The sequence below is a fragment of the Ovis aries genome, chromosome 7 (genome assembly GCF_016772045.2).
Source record: "Ovis aries strain OAR_USU_Benz2616 breed Rambouillet chromosome 7, ARS-UI_Ramb_v3.0, whole genome shotgun sequence".
In the NCBI taxonomy this organism is placed as follows: Eukaryota; Metazoa; Chordata; class Mammalia; order Artiodactyla; family Bovidae; genus Ovis; species Ovis aries.
The window spans coordinates 12,059,527-12,084,403 of record NC_056060.1 but is presented as its reverse complement, the minus strand read 5'-3'; the positions used below and the strand labels follow the sequence as shown (position 1 = coordinate 12,084,403).

The window sequence follows — 24,877 nt, the reverse complement described above, 5'->3', positions numbered from 1 at the left end:
ACATGTTTAGGTTTATATAATACCTAAATGAATGTATCATAGATCACTTCGTTTGTATATTGCCTGCTTTAAGTCTTCTTGGCCTTACATGTTTAGTAGCAGTTTACTTGAGTTTTTTAGTTTGGTATTCAGTTCAGTTGCTCAGTCGTGTCCGACTCTTTGTGACCCCATGAATCGCAGCACGCCAGGCCTCCCTGTCCATCACCATCTCCCGGAGTTCACTCAGATTCACGTCCATCGAGTCAGTGATGCCATCCAGCCATCTCATCCTCGGTCGTCCCCTCCCCTTCTCCTCCTGCCCCCAATCCCTCCCAGCATCAGACTCTTTTCCAATGAGTCAACTCTTCGCATGAGGTGGCCAAAGTACTGGAGTTTCAGCTTTAGCATCATTAGTTTAGTAGTAGTAAAAAAAGAAAAATAGCTCTGCTAATGGAACAGTTGCCTGTGGTCATTCCTTTGCATAGTCTAGAGGAGAAACCTCTTATAAGGCTACCAGCTGAGCCATGTAGTGCTGTTACTTCTCAGCATCAGACCTTATTCAGCGTGGATAAGGTTAGATTTTTATTTTTCATATTAATCAATTTGTGTTTTTCTTGCTTTTGAAATTCTGCACAAGTTAGCCTAAAAAAATTAGAAGAAATTATTTCTTCGTGTGTACATGCACGTGTGTGGGTATGAAAGAGATGGGGGAGAGTGGGAGACAGAACTCTATATTCGAAATTCTGTAACCAAAAGCAAGGACCATGTTCTTATATTTATTTATAATTCATACTTGCAAATAAAATTGAAACTAGAAACATGTAGAAAAGAACAGTTAAAAGTAACGTTAGTAAAGAGGTCAGAAATGGATAGAAAGAAAGTTTACATCATTTCAAGTTAGTGGAAATTAAGTCACTGTTTATCTTTGAACTTCTTAATGAAATTAGGGAGAAATCATGAGCTAGTTTTTATTCCCTGAACGAGGAAGGGTATAATTTCTTCATGAAAAACAAAGATTTTAAAAGATGGATTTTTATGAAAAGAAGACCGAGACATGGAAGAGTCTGTAACAGTGATTTAATGAAGGATTAAACACTTCCATTTGGCTATTTTTTTTTATCAAACCTCATTGAAAGCCAGGCTTACAGTATTAAATAATATACCTATATCCTGACCATATGAAACCTATTGCCTTTGCTCATGTTTTCCCCTACCTCAGTTCAGTTGGCAGATATGTGTTCATTCTTTAAGATTCTGTTAAATGATGAGTCAGTTCCTCTGTGAGGACTTTCTTGGTCACTTCCTACCCTCCTTCCCCAGATTGTGCCTCTTTTCTTCCTTTCCACTGCTAAGGTTTCCTGCACAGTTGTCCTTCATTGCAGTTATGATGCTTTAATATCTTCATGTGTTCTCAGACTCAGAACGAACCAGAGGGGAGGATAGGGGTAAGGAATAGTCAGGGAGTTTGGGATGGACATGTTCAGTTTAGTTGCTCAGTTGTGTCTGACTCTTTGTGACCCCATGGACTGAAGCATGCCAGACTTCCCTGTCCATCACCAATGCCCAGAGCTTGCTCAAACTCATGTCCATCAAGCCAGTGATAGCATCCAACCATCCCATCATCTGTCGTCCCTGTTTCCTCTTGCCTTCAGTCTTTCCCAGCATCAGGGTCTTATCCAGTGAGTTAGTTCTTTGCATCAAGTGAACAAAGTATTGGAGTTTCAGCTTCAGCATCAGTCCTTCCAGTGAATATTCAGGACTCATTTCCTTTAGGATGGACTGCTTGGATCTCCTTACAGTCCAAGGGACTCTCAAGAGTCTTCTCCAATACCACAGTTCAAAAGCATCAATTCTTTATTGCTCAGCTTTCTCTATAGTCCAGCTCTCACATCCATACATGACCACTGAAAAAACCATAGCTTTGACTAGACAGACCTTTGTCGGCAAAGTAGTCTCTGCATTTTAATGTGCTGTCTAGGTTGCTCATAGCTTTTCTTCCAAGGAGCAAGTGTCTTTTAATTTCATGGCTGCAGTCACCATCTGCAGTGATTTTAGAGACCAAGAAAAATAAAGTCTCTCACTGTTTCCATTGTTTCTCCATCTATTTGCCATGAAGTGATGGCACCGGTTGCCATGATCTTTGTTTTTGAATTGTTGAGTTTTAAGCCAACTTTTTCACTCTCCTCTTTCACTTTCATCAAGAGGCTCTTTAGTTCTTTTTCACTTTCTGCCATAAGGGTGGTGTCGTCTGCGGGTCATCTGGATGGACATGTACACACTGCTATATTTAAAATGGATAACCAACAAGACCCTACTGTATAGCATACAGAACTCTGCTCAGTGTTATGTGCCAGCCTGAATGTGAGGGGAGCTTGAGGGAGAATGGATACATGTATATGTATGGTCAACTCCCTTTGCTCTTCTCCTTAAACTATCACAACATTGAAAATTGGCTATACCCCAATACAAAATTGGAGAAGGCAATGGTACCCTACTCCAGTACTCTTGCCTGGAAAATCCCATGGACAGAGGAGCCTGGTAGGCTGCAGTCCATGGGGTCGCTAAGAGTCGGACACAACTGAGCGACTTCACTTTCACTTTTCACTCTCATGCATTGGAGAAGGAAATGGCAACCCACTCCAGTGTTCTTGCCTGGAGAATCCCAGGGACGGGGGAGCCTGGTGGGCTGCTGTCTATGGGGTCACACAGAGTCAGACATGACTGAAGTGACTTAGCAGCAGCAGCAGCAACAACACAAAATAAAAAATTTAAAAAATACATATATTTGTATGTGTTCTCACTATAAATAAACACTTTTAAGTTAGGATAAGGACTGTCTTCAGGCTTATATTCCCAGTGTTTTGTAATAATGCTTTATAATATATATAAACCTTACACATGGGCTTCACCAAATGGTCAATACCAAAATCAGATTGATTACATTCTTTGTGACTGAAGATGGAGAAGCTGTATACAGTTAGCAAAACAAGACTTGGAGCCGACTGTGGCTCAGATTATTAGCTTCTCTGCAAAATTCAAGCTTAACCTCAAGAAAGAGGGGAAAACCAATAGGCCAGTCAGGTACAACTTAAATCTCCTATGAATAACAGTGGAGGTGACGCACAGATTCAAGGGATTAGATCTAGTTAACTAGAGTGGCTGTGGAACTATGGACAGAGCTTGGTAATATTGTTCAGGAGACAGTGAACAAAACCATCCCAAAGAAAAAGAAAAGAAAGCTAAGTGATTGTCTGAGGAGGCTTTACAAAAAACTGAAGAAAGAAGAGATGCAAAAAGCAAGGGAGAAAGGGAATGGTACATCCAACTAAATGCAGAGTTCCAGAAAATACCAAGGAGAGACAAGAAGGCCTTCTTCAATGAACAGTGCAAAGAAATAGAGGAAAAATAGCTGAAGAGGAAAGACTAGAGATCTCCTTAAGAAAATTGGAAATACCAAAGGAACATTCCATCCAAAGATAGGCACAATAAAGGACAGAAACAGGTAAAGATCTAATAGAAGCAGAAGAGTTCAAGAAGAGATGGAAAAAATACACAGAAGAACTGTACAAAAAAGATCGTAATGACCCGGATAACCATGATGGTGTTGGTATGGTCACTCACTCAGAGCCAGACATCCTGGAGTGTGAAGTCAAGTGGGCCTTACAAAGCACTGCTGCCAGTAAAGCTAGTGGAGGTGATGAAATCCAGCAGAGCTATTTAAAATCCTAAAAGATGGTGCTCTCAAAGTGCTGCACTCAATATGTCAGCACATTTGGAAAACTCATCAGTGGCCACAGGACTGGAAAAGGTCCATCCTCATCCCAGTTCCTAAGAAAGGCAGTACTAAAGAATGTTAAACCACTGGACAATTGCACTCATCTCCCATGCTAGTAAGGTCATGCTCAGAATCCTGCATGCTGGGCTTCAGCATTACATGAACTGAGAACTTTTAGATCTTCAAGCTGGATTTAGAAAAGGCAGAGAAACCAGATGTCAAATTGCCAACATTCACTAGATCATAAAAGCAAGGGAATTCCAGAAAAACATTTACCTCTGTTTCATTGACTGCGCTAATGCCTTTGACTGTGTGGATCATAAAAACTGTGGAAAACTCTTAAAGAGATGGGCATACCAAACCATCTTACCTGCCTCCTGAGAAACCTGTATGCAACAGTTAGAACCTTGTATGGAACAACTGACTGGTTCAGGATTGAGAAAGGAGTATGACAACGCTGTTTATTATTACCCTGTTTATGTAACTTAGACGCAGAGGATATCATGCGAAATGCCAGGCTGGATGAGTTATAAGCTGGAATCAAGAGATTAATAACCTCAGATATGTTGGATAATACTACTCTAATGGCAGAAAGTGAAGAGGAACTAAAGAACCTCTTGATGTGACTGAAGGAGGAAAGTGAAAAAGCTGGCTTAAAACTCAGTATTAAAAAAAAACTAAGATCATGGCATCCGGTCTCATCACTTCATGGCAAATAGATGGGGGAAACAGTGGAAACAGAAAGTTTATGTTCTCGGGCTCCAAAATCACTGCGAATGGTGACTGTAGCCACGAAATTAAAGGATGCTTGCTCCTTGGAAGAAAAGCTTGACCAGCCTAGACAGCTTGTTAAGAAGCAGAAACATCACTTTGCCAACAAGTTCTGTGTAGTCAAAGCTATGATTTTTTCGGTAGTCATGTACAGATGTGGGAGTTGGGCCATAAAGAAGGCTGAGTGCCAGTGAATTGATGCTTTCAAATTGTGGTGCTGGATAAGACTCTTGACAGTCCCTTGGACAACAAGGAGATCAAACCAGTCAATCCTAAAGGAAATCAACCCTGAATATTTGTTGGAACGACTGATGCTGAAGCTGAAGCTCAGCTGATGCCAACAGCAGACTCATTGGAAAAGACCTTGACATTGGGAAAGATTGAAGGCAGAAGGAGAAGAGAGCGACAGAGGATAAGATGAATCACTGATTCAATGGACATGAACTTGGGCAAATTCCAGGAGATGGTGAGGGATAGGGAAGCCTGGCGTGCTGTAGTCCACGGGGTTGTAAAGAGTTGGTCATGTCTTTGGAGAAATGTCTATTTAGTTCTGTGGCCCATTTTTTGATTGGGTCGTTTATTTTTCTGGAATTGAGCTGCAGAAGTTGCTTGTATATTTTTGAGATTAGTTGTTTGTCAGTTGCTTCATTTGCTATTATTTTCTCCCATTCAGAAGGCTGTCTTTTCACCTTGCTTATATTTTCCTTTGTTGTGCAGAAGCTTTTAATTTTAATTAGATCCCATTTGTTTATTTTTGCTTTTATTTCCAAAATTCTGGGAGGTGGATCATAGAGGATCCTGCTGTGATTTATGTTGGAGAGTGTTTTGCCTATGTTCTCCTCTAGGAGTTTTATAGTTTCTGATCTTACATTTAGATCTTTAATCCATTTTGAGTTTATTTTTGTGTGCGGTGTTAGAAAGTGATCTAGTTTCATTCTCTTACAAGTGGTTGACCAATTTTCCCAGCACCACTTGTTAAAGAGATTGTCTTTACTGCATTGTATATTCTTGCCTCCTTTGTCAAAGATAAGATGTCCATATGTGTGTGGATTTATCTCTGGGCTTTCTATTTTGTTCCATTGATCTATATGTCTGTCTTTGTGCCAGTACCATACTGTTTTGATGACTGTGGCTTTGTAGTAGAGCCTGAAGTCAGGCAAGTTGATTCCTCCAGTTCCATTCTTCTTTCTCAAGATTGCTTTGGCTATTCGAGGTTTTTTGTATTTCCATACAAATCTTGAAATTATTTGTTCTAGTTACGGATGGCTAACAAACACATGAAAAGATGCTCAACATCACTCATTATTAGAGAAATGCAAATCAAAACCACAATGAGGTACCACTTCACACCAGTCAGAATGGCTGCGATCCAAAAATCTGCAAGCAATAAATGCTGGAGAGGGTGTGGAGAAAAGGGAACCCTCCTACACTGTTGGTGGGAATGCAAACTAGTACAGCCACTATGGAGAACAGTGTGGAGATTCCTTAAAAAATTGCAAATAGAACTACCTTATGACCCAGCAATCCCACTGCTGGGCATACACACCGAGGAAACCAGAATTGAAAGAGACACATGTACCCCAATGTTCATCGCAGCCCTGTTTATAATAGCCAGGACATGGAAACAACCTAGATGTCCATCAGCAGATGAATGGATAAGAAAGCTGTGGTACATATACACAATGGAGTATTACTCAGCCGTAAAAAAGAATTCATTTGAATCAGTTCTGATAAGATGGGTGAAACTGGAGCCGATTATACAGAGTGAAGTAAGCCAGAAAGAAAAACACCAATACAGTATACTAACACATATATATGGAATTTAGGAAGATGGCAATGACGACCCTGTATGCAAGACAGGGAAAGAGACACAGATGTGTATAACGGACTTTTGGACTCAGAGGGAGAGGGAGAGGGTGGGATGATTTGGGAGAATGACATTCTAACATGTATACTATCATGTGAGAATTGAATCGCCAGTCTATGTCTGACGCAGGATGCAGCATGCTTGGGGCTGGTGCATGGGGATGACCCAGAGAGATGTTATGGGGAGGGAGGTGGGAGAGGGGTTCATGTTTGGGAACGCATGTAAGAATTAAAGATATTAAAATTTAAAAATAAAAAAAAAATTAAAAATTAAAAAAAAGAAAAAAGAGTTGGTCATGACTTGGTGACTGAACAATAGCACTCCTGCAGAGCAGAAGTGGAGACACAAATGCTGAGGACAGACTTATGGACACTGCTGGAGCAGGAGGAAGGAGAGGGTGGGATGTACGGAGAGGGTAACATGGAAACATGGCCAGTGGGGCCATGGGAAGAGATGGCCAGTGGGAATTTGCTGTGTGACTCAGGGAGCTCGTACTAGGGCTCGGTAAAAACCTGATGGGGTGGGGAGGGAGGTTCACGTGGGAGGGGACATGGGTAAACCTATGACTGATTGATGTTACTGTTTGGTAGAGACCAACAGAATACTGTAAAGCAATTATCCTTCAATTGATGTACGGCAAAACCAGTACAATATTGTAAAGTAATTAACCTCCAATTAAATAAATTTATATTAAAAAAATAAAAATTTTTTTTAAAAAGGAAAGGTACATCCTAAAGAAATTTTTTTAATGTTTACATTATTGAAAGCAAAATTCTTTGCTTTCTGATAGAGTCACTGTCCACATACACAGAATATTTAGAATTAACTTAGACTGTTTTCTCATATATCATGTACTTCTCTTGTACTTTTGACAAAAGTTGTATGACATATCAAAATCAAACTCTATGACAGTTACCTGGAGTATAGTTCTTTATACTGAGTAAAGCAAGGTCCATACATTGTAGATACACAACCTTTTGCAACAAGGTTACCATTTTTGTTTGATGTCATCCTTACATGCTCTTTTATAAAATCTAACTCATACAGTGTTCTAACTCATCATATAATCTGATAGTATGCAACCCCAAATTACGATTTTAATAGAATGCTTAGCAATGACTTAAGACGCTTGTGGATAATTTACTTGTAAGACTGCTTGTTCCATAGACTCTACTCCTGTTAGTATTACAGAATTAATTGACTTTGGTTACAAAATAATTACTATCTCTACTTTCTTGCACATTTTGGAAGTTATACTAGTCGAGAGGTCTGGGAAATGTCCTGCTATATCATAATCTGAGTTCTAAGGGACTTCCCTTCATAGTTCTTACCTATTCTTACTAGAATTCATTCTTCTGAGAGTTGGTTGGGTTCTCAGTTTTGAAGGCAGATAGACCTAAGTTTGAATCCTGGTTGTTAACCACTAGCAGAAATGAGAGCTTAAGGTACTTAACCTCTAAGCCTTTTTTATTCATTGTAAAATATAAATGATAATACTTTCTTCTGTTGCAAAGATCACGTGAGATATGCATGTAGAATGCTGAACACAATGCAGCTTCATTTTGTTATTTGTAATACCTGTGTTTTCTTTGGCAGTATCTTGGATTTGGAACACCATCTAATCTGGGAAAAGGTAGAAGGGCTGCAGCTGCTGCTGACCTTGCCAATCGAAGTGGAGAATCGAATACTCACCAAGACATTGAAGAAAAAGATCGTTTATTGCGTCATGTGGAAGCCAGAGATCTCATTGAGTTTGGCATGATTCCTGAGTTTGTGGGACGGTTGCCTGTGGTAGTTCCTTTGCATAGCCTAGATGAGAAGACACTTGTACAAATACTAACTGAGCCACGTAATGCTGTTATCCCTCAGTACCAAGCCTTATTCAGCATGGATAAGGTTAGATCTTTACTTTTTATACTTACTTATGTGTATTTTTTGCTATGGAAAATCTGCAAATGTTAGCCTAACAAATTAAAAAGCAGTACTTCTCGTCTGGAATACCAGCCTCTGTGTGTGCATGTGCACTCAGTTGCTCAGTCGTATCTGACTCTGCCACACCGTGGACTGTAGCCTGCCAGGCTCCTCTGTCCATGGAATTTTCCAGGCAAGAATACTGGAGTGGGTTGCCATTTCCCCTCTTCCAGGGGATCTTCCCAGCCTAAGGATTGAGCCTGTGTCTCCTGCATTGGCAGGCAGATTCTGTTGGCAGGAACAGACCAGCCTATTACTCACTAAATATGGATCTAGGAATCAGGGAAGGCATGTTGTGTTGTGTTAGACACTTACGAATTGGCTTAATTTTTTTTCTTAATTAAAGTCAGCGTTGTAGCTTGAAGACTAAGGATAGATATTGAGAGAAATGCTAGCAGCCTATGGCTAACCCCGCAAACTAGGCACATAGAATTGTCTTTTCAGTCTTGATATTCTAAATCCTTTCATTATGACATGCTAGGTATATTTTTTCCTAAAGTTAGCTCTCACATCTATTTCTCTGGAGTCAGACACTTAGAGCCATATATCCAATCAGATAGCAAATGTTTGGGTTTTATGAACTTAGTGTCACAAAACATTAGCCGCCTCCTCTCCATTGCTACTCTTTCTACCTCAAGTCAGTCTCCTTAATCATTCTTCACCTTGACCCATGCATTTGCTTCCTAATTGGGTTTCCCTACCTAAAGTTTGTCTCTGACCACCACCACCAAAATACCATCTCCCACTTTACTTCCAGAATGGATCTTTTTAAAATTATTGAACATAGGGTTCAACCAATAGATATTAAGTGCCTAATAAATATTTATTGAATGAATAAACCCAAAGCTAATTATTTTACTCCCCTCCTTAAAAATGCTTCAGTGGTCCCCTGGGCTTATTTAGATGTCCCCACTTTTATTGTTCTCTTAGCAACATGTGCAAACGCTATGCTGTAAATGCTATTTTGCTGATTTGTCACCATCTGATACACTTAAGTTTCTTGAGGGTAAAGGTGGTATCTGAGTCATCATTCAGTTTCTAATATTTAAACATCTGGATTCAATAAATGTTGAATAAAGTCTTAGAAGATCCGCGTTAATTTAGAAAACCTCTTCAGGAACTAAGCACAAACTTTGATTCATGCTGTTAACTGTTTCATAAGCTAATTCATAGAAACATTCATGCTGTTAACTGTCTCATAAGCTAATTCATAGAAACAAATGCTTTTTGAAAGCAAGAGTCTAAAGCATCATGAGAGATAATTACCTTGTATAAGTTTTACATTTTCTGGAGGTATAAATTAATAACCAAAAGTTTTTTAGTACCAAGATCTTATTTTTTAGGGGGAGGTATATTAAATTCTCAGTAATTTTTTATATTTGTGGTAATTTAGAGAGATGTCTTAAAATTGTACCTTTGTTCTATGGGATGAGAGGGTTAGTAACACTTTTTAAAATGAGTATTTTTTCAGAAGCTTAAGTTACAATCTAAAAATACTTGAGTCTGAAAGGAGATAGGATCAGTCAAGACACAAGATTCTGTGTTTTTAAGTATTAGTGAATCAGTGTACTTAACGCTATGGAACATTTCTTTACCTGTAAAGTCACGGCATTCACCTCTTGTTATAAAAAGACCAATAATGGTGATAGGTAGTAATAGATCAAATGCTGCATGATTTTATTAGGAAAATGTCATCATCAAATATTATCTGAATTATTTCTTTTGAATGTATTTGTAGTGTGAACTAAATGTTACTGAAGATGCTTTAAAAGCTATAGCCAGATTGGCACTAGAACGAAAAACAGGTGCACGAGGCCTCCGGTCCATTATGGTAAGTTGGCATAAATTTACAAAAACTAGATTATTTCTTGGTCTGAATTTTGAGAATATTAAACCGCCACGTTTTTCCTTTGGAAATATATCCAGAAATTTGTCCAAAGAGTCTGAAATGCAGTACTTGGATGCAATCTCAAAAATGACAGAATGATCTCTGTTCGTCTAATATTTTTTGTGATTTTTTTTTCTTGTATATTTTGGCCACACTCTGCAGCATGCAGAATCTTTGTTTCCCAACCAGTGTTTGAACCCTTCCAGTGGAAGCACTGGACTTCCAGGGAAGTCCCTTTTCTTCTTTCTAAAATGGAACTTCAAGGTGTTTGCAACAAAGGACATACGCTTAATGTGATTAATGAAATAGAGGAAATCAGGATCATGGGAAGGAGGTTTTTAGAAAACCCTACACAGGCCTGTTGACTAAGCTCCAGAGTGGCTCCTCAGAACCATTGAAATTCTCTCATTTCAATGTTGTTTTATGTTTGAAATTAAGTTGTAGATATTATAACATTTTACTTCTAAATTCTTCAGTGTAGTATGAACTCACTATTTTAATTTTGTTACAAGTCCTGGAGACCCAGCCTACTTTTCAGCCACCCTCTTTCTTAAAGGACTTTCCCCTCCCTGGTGTGGCTGTACAGTGGGTTACTGTTTCCCTACATGCTGCAAAAGCAAGCACATGGTCTGTTCTCTGAGGATTTCACTGCTAAGTATTACTTCTCTTATCTAAGTAGGACTTTTTGAACAGAAATACACATCTGTCACAATTTGCGATAATACTTTAATAAAGGCGTCAACTTCAGGTGCTGTGACAGATTTATAAACATGTGACTGGAATGGATGAATTTAACTCAGATGACCATTATATCTACTACTGAGGGCAGGAATCCCTCAGAAGAAATGGAGTAGCCACCGTGGTCAACAGAAGAGTCTGAAATGCAGTACTTGGATGCAATCTCAAAAGTGACAGAATGATCTCTGTTCGTCTCCAGGGCAAACCATTCAGTATCACAGTTATCCAAGTCTATGCCCCAACCAGTAATGCTGAAGAAGCTGAAGTTGAACGGTTCTATGAAGACCTGCAAGACCTTTTAGAACTCACACCCAAAAAAGATGTCCTTTTCATCTGGACTGGAATGCAAAAGTAGGAAGTCAAGAAACACCTGGAGTAACAGGAAAATTTGGCCTTGGAATACGGAATGAAGCAGGGAAAAGATTAATAGAGTTTTGCCAAGAAAATTCACTGGTCATAGCAAACACCCTCTTCCAACAACACAAGAGAAGACTCTACACGTGGACCTTAGCAGATGGTCAACACCGAAATCAGATTGATTATATTCTTTGCAGCCAAAGATGGAGAAGCTGTATACAGTCAGCAAAAACAAGACCAGGAGCTGACTGTGGTTCAGATCATGAACTCCTTATTACCAAATTCAGACTCAAATTGAAGAAAGTAGGGAAAACCGCTAGACCATTCAGGTATGACCTAAATCAAATGCCTTGTGATTATACAGTGGAAGTGAGAAATAGATTTAAGGGCCTAGATCTGATAGAGTGCCTGATGAACTATGGAATGAGGTTCGTGGCATTGTGCAGGAGACAGGGATCAAGACCATCCCCATGGAAAAGAGATGCAGAAAAGCAAAATGGCTGTCTGGGGAGGCCTTACAAATAGCTGTGAAAAGAAGAGAAGCGAAAAGCAAAGGAGAAAAGGAAAGATATCATAGCATCTGAATGCAGAGTTCCAAAGAATAGCAAGAAGAGACGATAAAGCCTTCTTCAGCTATCAATGCAGAGAAACAACAGAATGGGAAGGACTAGGGATCTCTTCAAGAAAATCAGAGATACCAAGGGAACATTTCATGCAAAGATGGGCTTGATAAAGGACAGAAATGGTCTGGACCTAACAGAAGCAGAAGATATTAAGAAGAGGTGGCAAGAATACACAGAAGAACTGTACAAAAAAGATCTTCACGACCCAGATAATCATGATGGTGTGATCACTGATCTAGAGCCAGACATCCTGGAACATGAAGTCAAGTGGGCCTTGGAAAGCATCGCTACGAACAAAGCTAGTGGAGGTGATGGAATTCCAGTTGAGCTGTTTCAAATCCTGAAAGATGATGCTGTGAAAGTGCTGCACTCAATATGCCAGCAAATTTGGAAAACTCAGCAGTGGCCGCAGGACTGGGAAAGGTCAGTTTTCATTCCAATCCCAAAGAAAGGCAATGCCAAAGAATGCTGAAACTACTGCATAATTGGACTCATCTCACATGCTAGTAAAGTAATACTCAAAATTCTCCAAGCCAGGCTTCAGCAATCCATGAACCATGAACTTCCTGATGTTCAAGCTGGTTTTAGAAAAGGCAGAGGAACCAGAGATCAAATTGCCAACATCCGCTGGATCATGGAAAAAGCAAGAGAGTTCCAGAAAACATCTATTTCTGCTTTATTGACTATGCCAAAGCTTTTGACTGTGTGGATCACAATAAACTGTGGAGAATTCTGAAAGAGATGGAAATACCGGACCACCTGACCTGCCTCTTGAGAAATATGTATGCAGGTCAGGAAGCAACAGTTAGAACTGGACATGGAACAACAGACTGGTTCCAAATAGGAAAAGGAGTACATCAAGGCTAAGTATATTGTCACCCTGCTTATTTAACTTCTATGCAGAGTACATCATGAGAAACGCTGAACTGGAAGAAGCACAAGCTGGAATCAAGATTGCCGGGAGAAATACCAATAACCTCAGATATGCAGATGACACCACCCTTATGGCAGAAAGTGAAGAGGAGCTAAAAGCCTCTTGATGAAAGTGAAAGAGGAGAGTGAAAAAGTTGGTCTAAAGCTCAACATTCAGAAAATGAAGATCATGGCATCTGGTCCCATCACTTCATGGGAAATAGATGGGGAAACAGTGGAAACAGTGTCAGACTTTATTTTTTTGGGCTCCAGAATCACTGCAGATGGTGATTGCAGCCATGAAATTAAAATATGCTTGCTCCTTGGAAGAAAAGTTATGACCAATCTAGATAGTATATTCAAAAGCAGAGACATTACTTTGCAGACTAAGGTCCGTCTAGTCAAGGCTATGGTTTTTCCTATGGTCATGTATGGATGTGAGAGTTGGACTGTGAAGAAGGCTGAGCGCTGAAGAATTGATGCTTTTGAACTGTGGTGTTGGAGAAGACTCTGGAGAGTCCCTTGGACTGCAAGGAGATCTAAGCAGTCCATTCTGAAGGAGATCAGCCCTGGGATTTCTTTTGGAAGGAATGATGCTAAAGCTGAAGCTCCAGTACTTTGGCCACCTCATACAAAGAGTTGACTCATTGTAAAAGAGTCTGATGCTGGGAGGGATTGAGGGCAGGAGGAGAAGGGGACGACAGAGGATGAGATGGCTGGATGGCATCACTGACTCGATGGACGTGAGTCTGAGTGAACTCCGGGAGATGGTGATGGACAGGGAGGCCTGGCGTGCTGCGATCCATGGGGTCGAACAGAGTCAGACATGACTGAGCGACTGAACTGAAACTAGAAGAAAAGGTAATATAGTTGACATTTTTAGAAAATTTGATGTATTCAACCAATATTTTCCTTAAGATGGAACATAATCCAGCTGCTACTGCTGCTGCTAAGTCGCTTCAGTCGTGTCTCACTCTGTGCGACCCCATAGACAGCAGCCCACCAGGCTCCTCCGTCCCTGGGATTCTCCAGGCAAGTACACTGGCGTGGGTTGCCATTTCCTTCTCCAGTGCATGAAAGTGAAAAGTGAAAGTGAAGTCACTCAGTCGTGTCTGACTCTTAGCGACCCCATGGACTGCAGGCTACCAGGCTTGTCTGTCCAGGGGACTTTCCAGGCAAGAGTACTGGAGTGGGGTGCCATTGCCTTCTCCAATGCAGCTGCTACCCATAGGTAAACTAGTTTTCTTTAGTAAATTACTTTAGATCTACTGCAGCAGTTGAGACAAATGTATGTTTGAAGTCATAGCTTGGTATAGATGATTTAAGATTAAGTCATTTTCAAATTAAGGACTACCAGTTGACCTCCTTTGGTGATAAAGTATGTCAGAAATGCTTCTTGAGGAACATCTGATCACATGCAAAGTGAAAGTGCAATCTTTGTAGGTGCAAGGTGACTGAAGTAGGCAGAACTGCAGACAAGAAGCTTTCCCTTATAGAATGACTTCTGTCCAAATTTAGTTAGAAGCTGTTTTAATATGAAGAATATGAAAGCTTTTACATTGACTTTTCAAAATTCAGTTCCTGATGCATCATAGGGACCCCATAATATTTCTTGAGTTGATGAATTTGATTGATAACCTATGGAATACAAGTATTTTGTATGTAACCTCAGTTTTCCATGTAATTCATTGCTTTTTTACTCTTCAGGAAAAGCTGTTACTAGAACCAATGTTCGAAGTCCCTAATTCTGATATTGTATGTGTGGAGGTTGACAAAGAAGTAGTAGAAGGAAAGAAGGAACCAGGATACATCCGGTAAAGTGTATTGTCAGACTAAAACAGGTCTAAAACTTAAGATCATTCTTTATTGCTATAGTTTATTGGTCTGTCATACAGTGTGTGTATATTCATAAAGGAATCAGTTATCTCAAATATTCTGTAGAAAAATTTTCTAATTTTGGTTTATAAAATGATATTTTGACTCTTCTTGGAAATTGATCTTCAAAACTAGCCTCCACTTTTTTCTCCTAAAAGAAATATCAAAAAAGACATAAAGTAATCTAAATGAAAAGATTTAAATGAACTTTGCTTCTAATTCTATAATTTATTACTTGTTTCCTGTCTTTCATAAGACCGAAACTTTGTTGACATAATTTTTCTCTTAGTTGTATCTTATCAGTTGACAAATTTGACATATCTTTCACTGCTTTTATTTAACTATTCTAGGGGTCGGTAAACTGTCCAGTACAAGGCTATTTTAACACTTCGGGGCCATACAATTTGTATTGTAGCTACTCTGCCCTTACAGCATAAATGAATGATCCATCTCTGTGTTCAAATAAATATTTACAGAAACAAATGACAGACTTTATTTGGCCAGCAGGCTGTAGTTTACTGACCCCAGTCTATTCAATAAATATTTATTAAACAGTGCTTGACATGAATGTTACATACACAAAAAATAGGCTTCTGTCACAAGGTATGTTACATTTTATGCTTATCTTCTAAGGTAACTTATGAGGCAGTTGATTGGTTTTGAACAACCTTTACTTATTCAAAGAGGTATAATCTCTCATTTTATTGTTTACTGCTACTGCTGTTAAGTCGCTTCAGTCGTGTCTGACTCTGCGACCCCATAGACGGCAGCCCACTAGGCTCCTCTGTCTCTGGGATTCTCCAGGCAAGAATACTGGAGTGGGGTGCCATTGCCTTCTCCAGTGCATGAAAGTGAAAAACGAAAGTGAAGTCACTCAGTCGTGCTGACTCTTAGCAACCCCATGGACTGCAGCCTACCAGGCTCCTCCATCAACTTATTAGTATATAAAAGAATTGTGGTCTAATCATAATTTTGGCTAATTTGAGTCATATTGGTTTGATTAGAAGCTTTCAACTTCTTTCCATTGACATATACTAAATGTCAAGTATTTTAGATAAAATAATAGATTCTACTTATTTTGCTGGAGAAAAGGCTTTCACTGTTGAAGCCTGGTTGTTGATTTGTTTCACTTTAAAAAAATTGTTTGGGAAATTACTTATGGTTTTTGGTTGTGTGCTCGAAATGTTTCTCATATTTTACCATTAAGCAATCTTAATATTAGAAGTACTCTCAATATTTTCTTTCTTTGTGCAGCTTTTCTAGCTAGGTGGATTAATTGATTATTTATTTTTTGAGAAGTTATATTTACCCCTAATTCTTATTAAAACCAGAAAAACACTGATGACTTTTCATTATAGGGCTCCAACCAAAGAATCTTCTGAAGAGGAGTATGATTCTGGAATTGAAGAAGAAGGATGGCCTCGTCAAGCAGATGCTGCAAACAGCTAAACTGTCAGACTTCTGTTGTGTATATAAAGTTGTCCTTGTTTTGTTTAGGATCATAACTGTCTCTGCAGTCTGACATTAAAAGCATTGGATCTATCTTGGATAGCATTGGATATCATATACATGGTCAGAAGCTTTTAGGATAAAAATCAGATCATGTATATTATGTAATATCACATTGATTTATACAGACTGATATAACATGGACTTAAATGACACAATGTTCTGAGAGAATATGTACATTATTTTGTTTCGGTTTTTAAAAAATATACTTAAAAAAAATCTTAGGAGTTCTTTTAAGCAGTGCAAGTGTTGCAATAACTGTGGATTTTACAATAATGTTACTCTACAAATGGGAAAATAAATTCTTTAAAATTGAAGTTGAGATTCCATTCTTTAGCTTAACTTTGTCTACTCATGTTTGTTTCCTGAAAAATGTTAGAATTTTATTCATCTTAAAAATTGGAACAGGAGTTTCCAAGTAGTTAAAGATTTCATGGAAAGAGCACCCTGAAGAGCCATACTTTGATGATTTGTCTAGCTGTGTCCTTAGTCTTGTCCACTGATGCATGACGCTGACTTCCTGTTGGTACTATAAGAAAAGACCATTCTCCTGCTAACTTGTCTGATTTATTTGCCGTCTTTGATCCATTTTAGTACCATGAGTGAGCAGATGAAATTAAAAGTCTGCCTTAAATCTTTAGAAAAAGACTGCATCTAATTCTAAAAGTAGCATGCAGCATCAGTCCTAACAGCCATTTGCTGAACTAAATAAAATACCCTAATATTGTACACTTACCTAAAATACTAGTTTTTTGTTTTCTGGTGCCGAATATTTGTCTAATTCTTTGGCTTCATGGAACATTAAAGAAAATCTATGCTTTACTATCAGCAGAAGTGAATGTGTTCATACTAAAATATAAGTTATTAACTTTCATTATATAGAAACTGGGGGAGGTTTGGGGGGCTTAATGAAAATTATTTCATTTGATGCCATAAATATTAAAATACTTGGATACCTTAAAAAATTTTTTCTTTCCCTTTATATTGATACAAGCTTCTATATTGTTCCTTTACTTCAGCCTTATTGGAAATTGTTTAAATCAGAGTACCTTTAAACATTTGTTTTCAATTTTTGGTTTATAAACGCTTGAGTTTTCCTTTTAACTGCACCCTATCCCTTTTCTTAGGGAAAGAACCTTAAACTATTAGCAAATTCTAAATCTTGTTGGTAGAGTTGGGTTTTCTGTGATGTAATAAGAGATATCTATTTATGGCTGGGGTAGGACCAGAAATGCACTTCTGCAAAGTGTTTAAGCCTGGTTGCAATAGTATGGAACAGAAACTGGTATCCTTGGTCTCCCTAGTAATGGTTAACGTTCTTCTCAGAAAGGGTTTCATATCATAACTGTTCATTATCTTTTTCTTACAGGCTCATCATTTTCCTTTTTGTAGAGTGAAAATTGGAGTAGCTACTAAATGTATTAAAGGTAGTCCTCCAGAAATGGACTGGGAGACGTTTTAGTCATAACAACTTAGATTTGGTTTTGAAAGTCGTTAACAAAGCATAATTGATGTTTTTAAATTAAACACAACTACGATTTGTATCTTGAAACTTGTTTTGGCATTTGAATAAAAGGATTAAATGAAAGCCCTTGTTGTGGTGTGTCCATAATGCAGTGCCATTTTAAAAAAGACACAGGTATCACGAGCTGGTTTATTCTAGAGACTGGTTAACCCTTCACACTTTCATATTCCTCTAATTCTCCTAGTTGTGGATTCTACCGACAAAAAGTCTGTTCATGTTAAACATTGATTAATGTTTACCATTAAATGTGATCCTGCGTGGGCCCCACACTAGTAGTACAGGCCAAGTTTTCAAAGAAGCTTAGTCTATTAGGGAAAGCAAATGCAAACATCAGTGTATTATAATAATGGAAGTGAGGTAGGTACCAGCTGAGAATATGCTATACAGTAATCTCAGAGGAGTAACATGAAGTCATACTTGTTGCCTATTTCTCAACTCCTAAAGCTCCCTAGTTTCACATTTCAGAGATTTTAATTTTGATATTCCTTTCTGGAAAATCTGGAAAAACAAGTAGGAATTTGCCAGAAAGGAATCATGAAAATTAAAGTCTCAGAAATGTGAAACAACCAGGGAGCTTTAGGAGTTGAGAAATAGCCACCATATATGACTACATGTTACTCCTCTGAGATGACCATTTGATATATTCTCTCCCCTCTCCATCTTACTTGGCCTTTCATTGAGGAGCAAGATGGAACTCACCTTCCCACCATCAGATCTATAAATCTGCTTTAACACTCAACCTTTCCAGTTACAGCTGAAGAGTCCCTTTTATCAAAACTCAGTTGCTCCACATTATTATGAAGGGAGCCCATCACCTGCTCCAAACATTTTTAAAAAATACAGAATATGCCAGGTCAAGTTGTAATTTTATGCAGAAAGTAATGGAGAGCTATTAAAAGGATTTTAAGCATGAGAATTGAACATCACTAGATACATGTTTCAGATTGTTGGGAAGGTTCTGTGGTAAATTGGGGGAGACAACTAGAGATCTACTTGCAAACGTTTCTCCAACACTTGCCCTATATCTCCTACCTCATTGCTTTCCTTCCGTCTGATCAATTCTTTTTTTAAAAATTGGAGTATAGTTGATTTACAGTGTAGCTTCAGGTGTACAGCAAGGTGAATCAGTTATACAGTAAGTCCTCAACATATGAACCTTCAAGTTGCAAACTTTCAAAAATGTAAACATGCGTTCACATGTCCAGTTACAAAGGTTAGTTCATGTGTTTGGCGTACCTTGTCATGTGTGTGCATCTTGTACAAGTGGTGCTTTTGGGTACTGGACAGCACTGTATATCGTAGCAGTAGAGTGACTTTATTTCAAGCCCAGGATGTGCAGAAGCAAGCATAAAAGCGATAAAAAGTAGCTGGTACTTCCGTGAAGTGCCAAATGATAATGATGGAAAGAAAGAAAAGTGAAAATCATCAGGAGAGCAGGGGGAGGCGAAAAGATGGTAGAGGTCGCTCATTCTTACGACATAAACTGTTCAACCACTGGCACAATTCTAAAGAACAAGGATGAGATCATGAAACATAAAGTCTGCTGATAATATCAAAGAAATGTGGGAAAGTGATGGAGGAGATGGAGAAACAGGATCAGCATCAGCGTCAAGTCCTGCTCAGCTTAATGCTGATTCAAGACAAAGCTAAAAGCCCTTATGAAGACTTGAAGAAGAAACAGAATTGGACTGTGTTTCCAGAATCAAACGAGCCAGCCTTCACAATGTAAAAGCAAGTGGTGAGGCAGCAACTACAGATATGTATGGTAGCTGCTTGGAAATTTCCTGAAACACTTTGGGAAGTTATACCCAAGCAGATTTTTAATGTGGATGAGACAGGGCTGTACTGGAAGAGGGTGGCGGACCAAAGTTAAATCAATAAGGAGGGAAAGTTGCTGCTTGGCAATAAAGTAGGAAAGGATAGGCTAACTCTGGTGACAGTGCTTCCGGGCATATGAAGCTGAAGTCTGCCTTAGTTTATTATTCAGAGAACCCGAAAGCCCTTAAAACCTTAGCCAAAGGCCCTCTTTCTGTGATGTAGAAGAGTAATGCCAAAGCCTGGATTACACAGGCCATTTCCCAGGTGGCTTTAACACCATTTTATCCCAGAGGTAGAGAAATGTTGCTTGGAGGATGTCCCACTCATCCTTTTGCTACTCAACAGTGTTTCAGGCCACCTCCCATTTGTGGGTGACCACCCCATTGTCAAAGTAGTGCATCTGCTACTGAACACTGCATTGCTCATCCAGTCTATGGGCCAGGGGGTTACAGCAACTTTGAAGAAATATTTATGTTATGTCACACTCTTCATCAGGCAGTGAATCAGGAACAACTTTGGGACAGTTTTGGAAGGACTGTCACATCTACAAGACATAAAAAACTGACTGCTTGGTGTGAGGTTACAGCTATCACCATTAATGGTTTGGAAGTATCTTTGCTGGCTGTGTGTTCATGATTTCCATGGGTTTGAGAAGATGGATGAGGAGTCCAAATAGGTCTTCAGCGGCTTAGAGGTCCCTCAGGAAGAAACTGGATCTAGATCTGCAACGGGGCAACTTCACTGAATTTGCTGTGAAACACACGCTTGCTAATGAAGACCCATTAGTAATTGATTGGGGTCCAGAGAAAAGAAGTAACTGAAGAACCCAAGAGATTGATGATGTGGGGAATGGCAAGGGGATTTTCTTTATTTGAGGAGGTACTGTTTTTGAGGCACAGAACCTGAACGTAGAATGGTACACAAAGTTTGCAGCAGCCGTTCAGAAATTAATCCATGCTACTGTGTCATCTATGGCGAGAGAAAAAGAGCTACTACCCAGACATCACTGGATTGTTTTTTCCAGAGGGTGGAGAGAATTGAATCCAGCAAGGAGCCAGGGCCTGTGCCATCAGCATCAGGCATGAGTGCCATTGCAGCTTGCCCTCTGACTCCAGTTGCTGACAATCCTTCAGCTCTACCATCTCCCACCTCCTCTCCCTCTACCAGTCAGTAACTCTTCTTGCCTGTTCACTGGTGCCAGCCCCTGTATGCCAGCTGTTGTATTTTCAAAGTACTGCACTGTAAGATTAAAAATGTTTTATTTTTTGTGTTTGTTTTTAATGTATTGTTTGTGTGAAAAGTTACATAAACCTATTACAGCACAGTACTGTATACCTGATTTTGTTAGTTGGGTACCTACACTAACTTGTTGGACTTACAAATGCATTCTCAGAATGGAACTCGTTCGCATGTAGGGGACATACTATACATACATCCACTCTGTTTTAGATCCTTTTCTTTATATAGGCTATTATAGCTCATTGAATAGAGTTCCCTGTGCTATGCAGTAGGTTCTTATTATCAATTTTATATACAGTAGGGGTATATGTCAATTGGATCGATTTTTTTTATAAGCATGCCTCAAGTGTTTTAATAGAATTCAGCTTTTCCTTAAATTGTCTTTCCATAGTCAAAACAACAAAAAAAGACCCAATGTTAAAATCACTCAATAAACTTAGAGGAGCAAGGTCGTGAGGCAAGAAGTGGTTGGCTTGCAGCTGCCATCTCTTCCGCCTATGGTCTCTGGATCTTTTGTAGAGCGTCCAACAGCGCTATGTTGGGACAGACCACCCGGAGGATCACAACCTCTGTGGTTCATCAGAGCCACTATGAGGAGGGTCCAGGGAAGAATATACCATTTTCAGTGGAAAACAAGTGGAGGTTACTAGCTATGATGACTTTGTTCTTTGGGTCTGGATTTGCTGCACCTTTATAGTAAGACACCAACTACTTAAAAAGTAATCCATGAGACAGATAGGAAGTGGAGCATATTAAGAGGTGCAGTCTCTTAAAAGGATCAATCCCTTGAACTCAGCATCCTAGATATTTTTGTAAATAAACTTATGGCATAAATCCTTAATGCCTCTTCTCTGAAATATGGAAATTGATAATTGACCATGTGCTTACATTTTGTTTGGGTAATATTGCATTATTAGTTTCTTGATTATGTATTTGATTTAAAAATCACTTAACTTAAAAACTTGAAAAATTAGATGCTTCAGATAGGCAATAAACTTCATATTATGAAAGCAGTATATTCCCAGTTTCAAAGGTTTGACAAATTCTGTACAATGTCTTTCATCAATAGATGGAAACTTTCAAACTCCACAGTCTTCTGTCAGGTAGGACTGGGTGTCATTCACTGGTGTGAGGTCGAATCCATTTCAAGGCATGTCGTGGTGGTACAGTAATGGTGGGATGATAAAACGTACAGTCAGGTCGTGTACACTGAGTGTTAAATCTACAGTGTTTTGGATGATAAAAGGGACATTCCATTTTCTTACAAGCTGGGAAGTAACGGCAGAGCTGACTACTATAAGGTGGTGCTGGTGTTCTAACTGGTTTTGGAGGCAGTCCTGGGGTTATTTGGTTCATGTGAGTGAAGGGACAGTCTGGTTTAGTACATTTTGCATCATATTTACAATTTGGATGAACAGACACTTCTCAGCAAATTTACAACTGGGAAAGGCTTTGCAAGGTGACCCAGTGATGGTAAGCACACTCATCCCTGTTTTTGCAGGCCTGCCAGTACTTGCAGTGCTCCAACAGCTTTTCTGGTTTCTGTGCCAGGCTCAGTCCACTCATCTCAGCGTTTGAAAAGCTACCATCTGGGTCCTCAAGCTGCCTGCTCAGCAAGTGTAGCTGCTGTGGGTGGAGGAGACCTGCGAGTCCCTCATATGAAGCAGCAGGGTGGTGTGTGGGTCTCACTCCGTAAAAGCACATGTCCTCCTCTTGATCTGATATGTATCCTGTGGTGGTGGGGGGGCATTGCTGGGGACACCATCCAGCATCACTATAAACTCGAGACTTGCAGGTTTATCTGGTTGTACAAATCTCATGTTTGCATAAGGTGTCCATACCTGAAGGGTATCTGCAGTCTTCATCTCCAACTCCTGGTTTGGTGCCACTACTAGTTCCTCAGATAGCTTTGGCTTCTTCAGAATAAATGATCTTGTGTCTGCATGGACCATGGATTCCATGTCATAGTAATCTTGACGGATCTGCAGAGTCTCTGCCATCATGGGTGTAAGGCTCGGAGGGCCGCACTCTGAAAGGAACACTCAGGGACAGCCTCTAGTGGACTGACAAATTTTATTACCCAGCTTTCGCAGATATATGATCTCAGGGTGCAGAGCATAAAGCAGACTTGTATGTAGTCTTTCTCGATAATCGGGATAACAACTGCCTCTGTTGAGTTCCTTGACTTTTGTCTGTATTACCTCCTTTTGCTTCCTCTTCTTTAATGGGAGAACTTATTCTGGGGACTCTGCCTTGTCCCTGGACCATTTCTGCTAGCAATTCTTGAGTTCAAGTTCTGGGAGCAACTGAAAGTGTCTGTTTCTGTGAGACTGTAGAATAGTTGTTTTTGTTACAGATTCTTGAGCTTCGGATATAGCCTTCAAAATTCGATTCTTGTTAGCTTGTTTAGAAGGTGGAAGGGAAGGTCTCCGTTCAGGTTTTGCTGGCACTGACACACTGCTGCAGATGCTTCCAGTAGGGGACCCACAATCCTCATCTTCCTCCTCCTCTTCTCCATCGTGACTGATTTTTTTTTTTTTTTTACTTTAACAACTGACCTTACCACAGGCAACGTTCTCTTCTGAAAGTTTTCTTTTTCAATACTCACCTTTTTTGAGTTGTTCCTGAGGAAGGGACTGTAAGTCTCTTCTAAGCTGGTTAAGCACTTCTGGTTCACACAAATGTCCTGTTTCATACACCTGGCTACTCTGAATATCAAGTTGCTTGGCAGCATGAATACTGTTTTGCTGCTGTTGAAATTGCAACCTGTTTAAATGAGCACCACTGTCTGCGTTCGACCTGCAGGTGGTCCATAAATTTCAATAGAAGGGCAAGAGGAACCTTATATAAGTGTCACTGTAGTTTTTTTTTCTGAGAGAAGAGTTTCTCCTGCACAAAATTGAGTTCTTCATCAATGAGATCATCTGGTTCTGGCTTAAAATCAATCACATCTTCAGAGGGTGCTAGCTCCCTCCAAGGTTTCACTGTTGACATTGGTCAGGTGGCAGCTCTGTTATCATAAATCTCTGACATTCGTGGCTTTCTGCTCCTGTGAACTTGTAGAAACTCTAGATTCTCTTTTTTCAGGTCTAGTGCTAGAAACTGCAAGAGGCTGCTAGAAAGAGCTAGAAAGGCTGCTAGAAACAGCTTCGTGCCTTCTCTCATCTCGATTGAAACTGCTCTTGTTTGAAGGTACGTTACCATCAAAGAGGTTGGTATCAGAAGACTTCAGACTAGAGGGGTTGGTTGTTACAGAACTAAGTTTATCTAATACCCCATGAAGCCATACGGTGAATCAAATTGTGTTGTTCCCTTGAAACAGGGACAGGTCCTCTGTCATTTGGTCCTGACTTTTCTTGTTGGCCACCATCACCATAATGTAATCAGGAAGTTCTTCATCTTAAATATTCATAACATTTCTATATAGGCAGGAAGTTTCATTTCAGAAGTACTATCAGACATTTGTTTCAAATATAAAAAAATCCAGTTCAAGAAAAGCACAAATATAAGGTGAAAATCAATCAATATAAGCTCCTGATTCTTGCAATTTCCCCTTAACGGCACTTGGGATCTCACGGCTGATCTCCGTGCCGATCTCCATGACTCCAGGGAGAGTGGTGGGCACTGCACAGTGTCCCACTTACCAGGAGCCAGATGCCAGCTCCCAGCCTGCAGCCAGACCGCCACCACTGCTCCTGGCCTGGGTCAATTCTTATCAACATATAAAACACAACTCCCTTGAACCCACATCTCCTCCACAGTAAATTACAAGGTGATCCTCCTGTTCCTAGTTCCGTTCTAGGTTTTGATTCTGAGTTATAAAAGACCACCCTGGCTGTGGTATAAGAGACCAGCCTATAGAGCAGTCGTCTCCAACCTTTTTTTTTTGCACCAGGGACCAGTTTCCTCAATATTTTCAAGGGCCAGGGAAAGGGGGATGGTTTGGGGATTATTCAAGTGCATTGCATTTATTTATTATGCCACTGCTGATCTGACAGGAGGCAGCACTCAGGTGGTAATGTGAACAATG

At 39.6% G+C, this 24,877-nt stretch overlaps 2 protein-coding genes and 1 pseudogene across 3 annotated transcripts in view; 2 read left to right on the top strand and 1 right to left on the bottom strand.

The window, feature by feature from the left end:
• Positions 1 to 17,853, top strand: part of CLPX (caseinolytic mitochondrial matrix peptidase chaperone subunit X) — a 44,682-nt gene extending 26,829 nt beyond the window's left edge. For both annotated transcript variants that reach the window (XM_027971499.2, XM_027971498.2), the window contains 4 exons: positions 7,989 to 8,288; positions 10,102 to 10,194; positions 14,589 to 14,695; positions 16,115 to 17,853. In XM_027971499.2, coding sequence (XP_027827300.2) covers positions 7,989 to 8,288; positions 10,102 to 10,194; positions 14,589 to 14,695; positions 16,115 to 16,205 — 591 coding nt within the window. In that variant the 3' untranslated portion in view covers positions 16,206 to 17,853. The remainder of the gene's footprint in view (positions 1 to 7,988; positions 8,289 to 10,101; positions 10,195 to 14,588; positions 14,696 to 16,114) is intronic.
• Positions 17,854 to 21,285: 3,432 nt separating this feature from the next.
• LOC114115687 (cytochrome c oxidase subunit 7C, mitochondrial-like) lies at positions 21,286 to 21,544 on the top strand. The gene has a single exon (XM_042253103.1). The coding sequence runs from the start codon at positions 21,383 to 21,385 to the stop codon at positions 21,542 to 21,544; it is 162 nt and encodes a 53-aa protein (XP_042109037.1). The 5' UTR covers positions 21,286 to 21,382.
• Positions 21,545 to 21,963: 419 nt separating this feature from the next.
• Positions 21,964 to 24,448, bottom strand: LOC101118700 (zinc finger CCCH domain-containing protein 14-like; annotated as a pseudogene).
• Between the last annotated feature and the right edge of the window lie 429 nt (positions 24,449 to 24,877).